This window comes from Natator depressus, chromosome 1 (assembly GCF_965152275.1).
Source record: "Natator depressus isolate rNatDep1 chromosome 1, rNatDep2.hap1, whole genome shotgun sequence".
Lineage (NCBI taxonomy): Eukaryota > Metazoa > Chordata > Testudines > Cheloniidae > Natator > Natator depressus.
Window position 1 is genome coordinate 27,864,132 of NC_134234.1, and position 7,967 is coordinate 27,872,098.

Consider the following 7,967-nt stretch of genomic DNA (forward strand, 5'->3'; position numbering starts at 1 on the left):
TTAAGATGTTTAAAGAAAACTTTGTTTAATAGCATTCTGTCTGGCAAGGAATCCTGTGTCAACAGTTGTGGTTGTGAAATCTCTACTTTATTGTTTTGCCTTGATAGTCCCTACTTCTCTGTTGTTTATCTGCATGGTCTCTGTCTGGTTCTTTGATTGTTTCTGTCTGTTACGTAACTAATTTTGCAAGGTGTAAATCAACTAAAGTGGTGGGGCATGACTGGGTGAAGAATTGTTTCACAATGTATTAGGATTGGTCAAAGAATTATTTTGTAATACTTCAGTAAAATGATTGGTTAAGGTATAGCTAAGCAGAACTCAAGTTTCATTCACTATATAAACTGGGGTCCAAAAGGAAACTCTTGGGAACCAACTCCAGGACACAGCCCAAGATCAGAGCTGCCAGACCTCATCTGGCAACCATATCGTGCAGAACCTGGAGTCCCCGGATGACCTGATCTTGACTGGCCAGCAGAAAAAGCTCATCTGCATTATTGGGAGTGGTGAGTGTTGTATGCTTGGCATGTGCATTTTGTTTTGATGATTGTTAATAAATAGAGGTTAAGGATATTACTGTCTGAGGCTCTTTCACTGGTAAAACACCCTGAAAACCCACGCAGTGTAAGGTTTACACCTTGAGCTCACGGAAGGGTAAGGGTGGGTGCCCTAGATTGTGGGGTTACACCTTGAGCCCTAGGAACAGGGTAAAGGTGGGTGTTCCTACAGTGTGCGAGTAACCCCAGGAAACGATGGGAGAGGCAGCCACGATGGTACAGTTCACCCCTACCAATCCCCAAAATAAGCAGTGTCCAAGAAGGGGGAGCAACCTCATTGCATTAAAATTAACCAATCAAAATGCATTTTGGTGATTTAAATGATAATAATTTTCTCCCATTTCTAGAATCTTTCAGTTTGTTGTTAAGCCAAACCAGGAGTTTAACAGGATCCTTGAAGACCCCTAAACAGAGTTATTTTAATGTGAACAATCCAGTTTGTGCCTGTCTGTCTCCAACATTTGCTGACTTTCATAACCACTTTTATGCAACCCAGTTGAGTTGGACAACTCAGAATACAGGCATCTGAACAACAAGAAGGCTAAATTTTCATGTTGCTAAAACTGCTTTGCAATGAAAACATCTAAGAATCGAATTGTTGTTTTTACCAATGATAAAAGCTAGAACATATCCTACTGGAGCCAGGACCCAGGCCAGCCCTCGTGTAGGGAGGTACACGATCTCAGACATCCCATTGATGTAGCCACCTCCAACCCAAGTTGCTGGAAAAAAAGAAAAGCAGGAGAAAATTGAGAAAAAGAAGAAATCATCTGGTTTTCCTTTACTTCAGAGCCACCATCATATTGTGTGCTAGAAGATAAGACATATGAAGCAGAAGCAAAGATAGAACTTCAAGAATATAATGTTACAGAGTGAATTTTCAAAGTGTGGGCCACTAAAGCTAGGTACCTAAATAAGTTGGTTGGTTTTCAGAGATGCTGAGTGCCTATCACTCAGTTCAGCACTTAAACACAAGTACTTAAGTCTATCCCTGTTCAGCAAGACACTTAGGAACTACTTAGCTACTAGAAAGGTTACACTGAATGCATCCGATGAAGTGAGCTGTAGCTCACGAAAGCTTATGCTCAAATAAATTTGTTAGTCTCTAAGGTGCCACAAGTACTCCTGTTCTTTTTGCGGATACAGACTAAAACGGCTGCTACTCTGAAACCGTTCTTTGATAAGTAATTCATGCTGGCCACTGATGTGATGCATGGTTCTGCAGTTGCTGCTCTTATTTAACCTGTATGGGACCATTAGGAGGATTAGCGAGGAGGAAAGGATTGAGGTGCTTTCAGCATGTAAATGACAGTAAGCAGTATTTTTCCATCCCGTCCAACTCTGGTGGTGCAGGCAAATGGCTTTTCTGGTGCCTGGTTGGCTTCAGTAGGAACTGTGGGAGCTCAGTGCCTCTGAAAATCAGGCTATTTCTTAGCTGTTGCAGCCTCTGCATTCTCCCAAGCAATGATTTTACACTTATCTTTCTGCTTTTCCCTCTTTCTGATGGGTGCCATAGCTTTGATAATGATCCTTAGCTGCCTTGGTTTCCCTTCTCTCACCTGAGTTTGTCTTCACAGCACCTTTCAGCCATGCCTCAGTATCCCTACCAGTATTGGGGTTTGCATCTGAGCCTTCTGGGTTCAAACCAGTTACATCATTTCCCAGCAATAGATCAAAAGGCATATCCTGCAGTATAACCACTGTCAGGTTCCCTGAACCTTCTCAAGCTTTTACAGTGATTTGGGTGTTAGTTTAACTTTTGCAGAAGAGGTTACAGGGCTTTCCCCATAAGTATGGGTGACCATAGGCACTGACTCCGTGGGTGTTCCGGGACTGGAGCACCCATGGGGAAAAATGGTGGGTGGTGAGCACCCACCGGTAGCCCCCCATCAGCTCCACTCCACCCTCCAGTGCCTCCTGCCCACCAGCAGGCCCGGCAGATCAGTGCCTCCCCCTCCCTTCCTGCACCTCCCGCCCACCGTGATCAGCTGTTTTACAGTGTTCAGGAGGCTCTGGGGAGGATGGGGGAGGAGCGAGGACGCAGCGTGCTCGGGGGAGGGGGTGGAACTGGTTGGGAAGAGGTGGGGTGGGTGCAAGAAGAGGCGGGGTGGAGGTGGGGCCTTGGGGGAAAGGGCAGAGCAGGGGGGTCAAGCACCCCCCGGCACTTTGGAAAGTTTGTGCTGGTGAGGTGGCTATCTGTTGTAACTCACAATTCATCTCAAAAGCATTTAATAACACATCCATGTCAGCCCCCTCCTATCGTGAGGCTAGGCAGCAGTTTAGAAAGGATGCAGTCTGAGAACCCTGGTATCTGAGGTCTGCCCCCACCTCCAGTATCCGAGTGCAACTGGAGCATTTTCTCCATTTCAAGTTCATGCTGATGCTCCTTTTCAGTCTGTACTTTCTCTTCTTGTTCATGTTGCCATTGCTGCTCCCAGTTTGCAAGTTGCTTGGCCTCAAAGTGCAACTTGTCTCTTTGAAGCTGCAGCTTTAACTCCTCAACCTGCAGCCTTTTCAATGCCAGCTGCTGACGAAGAGGAGAGCTTGGCCTAGATGGTGCTAACTTGCTGCTTCTGCCCATCCTCTAGGAGGTTGTTTCCAAGATCTTCCAGTCCTGTGGGGCTGTTCTGGTCTCCTTCTCCCTCAGCCTCCAGCAATCTGGGTGCACCTCTTGAGTCCCCTCCCAGTCGTGGGATATCAGTCTTTCTCTGGTCCTCGGAGTACAGTAGGCGAACCAGCTGGTCTTTGTCTGCTCTTGAGAGATTATCTGCTGCTCCCTGCATTACTGCACCAGCTGACTTTTCCTGAGCTGCTCAGAACTCAATCTTCCCTGTTTTTTCCTATTCTTTCCTGAAAAGACGACAAGATATTTTTTTCTGTTGGCTTTTTTTCTACTACAATACTTGCTTTTCCTGTGTGATGTGATTATGTACCCCACACTGGCAATGAAAGGGTTAATGTGCGCCTAAGAGGCCAATTATGCTCGCGGGCTGCACCTGAAGGGTGGGCCAGGTTTAATTAATGATGAAGCCCAGCTGGGGAAGGAGCTGAGCAGTGGCTATAAAAAACGGAACTACCGAGTGGAGGGGGCTGCAGGTCTGGTTGTCAACATTGTGTTTCAAAAATAAGGGACTGTTTTCTTAGTACCCCTGCCCTACCCTCTCCTCCTGATATTATTATTGACAATAAGCAGTACTCACCTACATTTGTCAGGGGTTATTTCTTGCTGCTTTTTTGCAGCACTCATCAGTTCCTGATCTTGTTGCAGAGAGATGAAGAAATGAGGGACTGTTAGCAACCCTAGATGCAGGGAGAACTTTGTAGTCACTCTCTGGGACTAGAGAGGTTGTGATGAGAAAGCCCAGGGGGAAAGCTGGGTCCTGAGATCATCTCCTGAGAAGTCTTGTGGGAGGCTAGGATAGACACAGAGCAGCTACTGGGGTGAAGCAAGTTCTGGTGAGGAGCCCTGATAATAGGGCAGGATCTGGACTTCCAGGGAGAGAGCCCTGAGACATGTTCATCTGATGAGCAAAGAGGACATGATAAACATGAAGCCTGCGGAGGGCAGAAGTGGATTTACATTTAGTTATGGATTTTGTTGTGGGATTCCAAGGGGAGGCCTGAGAGAAGGGTGAACTTAGAGAGGCTGTGGGAGAGGCCTGCTGACAGGCAAGCCTTCTTGAAGTCCAAAGAGTCAGCAGCAGCAAGAAGTCTGGCAGAATGAACCTTGACTGCCTGTCCTAGGGTCCCTGGACTGGAGACCAGTGTAGAGGGTGGGCCTGGGTTCCCCTATCAGCCCCTGATAAGGTGGTGTGAAGCCCCTGAGAAAGGGATACGGATGACTAAGAGCTCTGAGAGAAGGGTGTGTGGGCCATGGGGTCCAGAGTCAGGGCTGAAGACCTTTTGTAAGGACATTGGACAATTGTTTATTGGACTTTATTACTCTGGAAGGGGTGGGACTGGCATAAGGGCTGAGTTGTGAGAAGAGGCAGACCGCTGTAGGACCAGAGCGAGTGTTGGTGGGGAGCATTAGATAAGAAGAGAGCTGCTACGTCCAGCCACGAGGGGGCACTCTAGTGGTGAGTTCGCTCTTCTAAACCCTGCTGTTCGCACTTGCTGAAAATTCACCACTGTTGTGATCCCAAACCACTGTAAACCTTGTTTTGCCAGGCTGGGAACTAGCGATCAAAAGCGCTGGCGATGGGCAGAGGGTTCACTTGTCAGCAGCCATGTAGGCAGACAGGCCAGACAGGCCCTTTGGAGGAGACTGAAGGAATTGGGCCTCACATCTCCAGGGAATCGTCAGCCTTAGGGAAGAACTAGAACTTGCAGTACGCTCTGTTGTATTTTAAGAGATGTTTTCTCTGAAGGACTTTTGTTCTAAATCAGTGCTTCTCAGTCTTTCCAGATTAGTGTACCCCTTTCAGGAGTCTGAAGCCCGAGCCCCGCCAGCCGGGGCTGAAGCATGTAACTTAGCTTCGCCGGGCCCCCTGTGGCTTGGGGCCCCAGGCAATTGCCCTGCTTGCCCCCCTAATGTCAGCCCTGCACTTGCAACCCCCTTAAAGCTATCCTGTGACACCCGCCCCCCTAGGGTTTGCAACTCCCAGGTTGAGAAACATTTCTCTAGATGAGTTGATGTACCCCTGGAAGACCTCTGCATACCCCAGGGGTACACATACCCCTGACTGAGAACCACTGTTCTAATTAAATAATACTTTGCTTTGAGGAAGCTGCTTGGTCTCTCATTACCACTGTCATTGCCTCATAGGGTTGCCAACAGTCCCTTATTAGAAGGGACGTCTCTTATTTCTTCATCTCTGCACAACAAGATCGGGAGCTGCTCAGTGCTACAAAGAGCAGCAAAAAATACCCCTGGTGAATGTAGGTGAGTACTGCTTATTATTAACATTATTATTAATAACCATGAAGATAATAATGATGATAATAACGGGAGGAGGGTGGGGCATGGGTGCTAAGAAAACAGTCCCTTATTTTTGAAATACAATGTTGGCAACCTTAATTCGTCCCAGAAGGAATAGAACTGCAGAGTCTGAGCCGTCAGACCTGCTATGGTGATTGTGGCTGACACACCAGGAACTGCAGCCCAGCACCTGGTCTGAGAGTGGGAGAAACCCATGTTTCCACACTACGGCCATTACTTCTTTCTCAGACCTAGAAGGTGTGCTTGGAGAGACCAGAAGGTGTATCACATGCACTTAGTTCAGTAACCATGACACTCAGCACCTCTGAAAATCAGGCCACTTCTATTTAGGTATCTAAATATGAATTTAAGTGCCTGCCTTGAGGAACCCATGTCTCAGAACTTTGGCATATTGTCCAACCATTTCTTTAATGAATAAGAGCAAAAAAATGACTGAAAAATAAAGGCTTTTGTTGAGAAACAAAGCAGCTATGAGAGTGCCGATCATTTATTAAATATCTGAAATCATCAGCAATGGCCATCATAGAAGGTTGTCTAAATTCTGCTGTCAGACCACTCACACAGCTGTGAGGGATCCCAGTCCCCCGGCACAGATCCTTGCCTTACCTGTCTTGGCAGCTACAGACGCAGCTCCACCTCCCCACATTCTCCCAGGAGGAGACACCAAATAATCTGAATGTAGGCACAACATCAGATGCTTAAACATTATACACAAAAAACTTTGTGATGAAACAGGTAAGGTTTCTACACAGCAACATAACTCTCACAACCCACAGAAGCAAGGATATGAAAATTTAAGTACCCTAACAGTACCTACTCACTGGCACAAACCTCACAGCTACCATACACACATTTATACACTCATGTCTCTGACGTGGTTATGAGGCCAAATCTCATTTTAGGAAACCCTATATCTGAACAGGGATGAGGTAGTCTGGTAGTAGTAATAGACAGGGTAAAGAAATGTGAAAATAATGGAATAGAACATCCTGACCACTGAATTTCTGAACTTCCAGTTTCAGTTCTTCAAAATATTTCAATGGCCTATAGAAGTGCTATCCAGTGAAGCAGTACTTTGAATCAGGTTTAAATGCTACCCGCAAGACGGATTCCCATTTCCTTTCATCCTACTTGGTAGGCAAACAAGGGAGTAAAATTTTAATTGGTTCCTTCCTATCCCTAGTTCAGGTAACTCTTTTTTAAATCTGCCTCTGGGTGGTTCTATTGAACCTTCTGTTTACTTGCTCCAGGTAGGGTTGGATCAATTTGTTGAAGTTCTATTAACCAATCAGAGAGGTGGAAAAGACCCTGTTAAGTCATTTAAGGCTCAAATGTATGAATGACTGATGCCTTTCATTAACTGCAATGGGCACTGAGGATGCTTGACACTTTGCAGGAGGTGCTTGGGGGAGATTTCCAAGGCGTTCACTGTTAGGCGCCTAACTCCCCTTTGTGCCTTTGGAAATCTCCCCCTCAGTGTCTTGCAGAATCAGGCCATAGTCAATGTTCCTGCTATGCAATATTCCCTTCAGTTTATTTTCTAAGGCTTTGTCCAGTTTTGAACATCTGTATTCGCCAATGGGATCCGGTCCACTCTACTTGGGAGGCTGTTCCACAGTCTCAGTGGGAAGACATTCTGCCTGATATTCAATCTTATTTGTCATTTCTCCTAGTGAATAGAGGGCCCAACTTATTTTATTACACATATGTGTAAGAACTGAGTAGAATTTTCAACAGGTTGGGATGGTGAAGCCTGTATGTGTTTCAGTGGCAGACAGACACTTGTATTTTGTATAATAATGCTCCTCATTTACACAGCAGCTTTCTTCTGAAGATCTCAAAACACTTCACAGAGGTAGCTAAAATACTGTCTGTTATGGAGTCGAGAACAGAAACCATGATACTTAGTCTCGTGACCCTAGCCCCTAGACGACAATGCCTCCAGGGTATAAGAGAGAGAAGGGGGAGGATTTCTGACACAGTATCCTGTGCTACTGGAAGAAAGAGCAAACCAAGAGCGCCAATAAAATTAAAGTAGGTGCATAGAAGAACAATTCCTGTAGCCAAAAAACTGAAACCAAATACATGTAGAGGACCGCTCCTTAGGTTAATTATATAAGGAGAATACACAACAGAATTTAAGAAACTCTTACTGGTCTAAAATATAGATTAAAACCTAGAACAGAAATTAATATTAAGAAACAAACTCACCAGTTGTGGTGAATAATCCTACAAAAATGTTCATATTTCTGCCTCCCACCATGGCAACCTCACTTCGGTTTGCATTCTTCTCCTCCTTTTTGGTTTTCCAAGCAGCCCAAATCCCAGTTGCCAACATTATCACATAGAACACAATTGTGGCTACCAGACCGGGGATGTTTAGAGCCATTTTCTGCAGCTGTATTATAAAATAATTCTGATCACCAGGACTAACGCAAAGCACCTCATAGAAGATTAAAAGTCTTATGATT

At 45.6% G+C, this 7,967-nt stretch overlaps 1 protein-coding gene across 1 annotated transcript in view; it reads right to left on the minus strand.

The window, feature by feature from the left end:
• Window positions 1-7,967, minus strand: part of LOC141989768 (high-affinity choline transporter 1-like) — a 28,121-nt gene extending 20,154 nt beyond the window's left edge. The window contains exons 1-2 of the mRNA XM_074956690.1: window positions 7,708-7,967; window positions 1,163-1,276 (exon numbers count right to left, since the gene is read on the minus strand). Coding sequence (XP_074812791.1) covers window positions 1,163-1,276; window positions 7,708-7,885 — 292 coding nt within the window. The 5' untranslated portion in view covers window positions 7,886-7,967. The remainder of the gene's footprint in view (window positions 1-1,162; window positions 1,277-7,707) is intronic.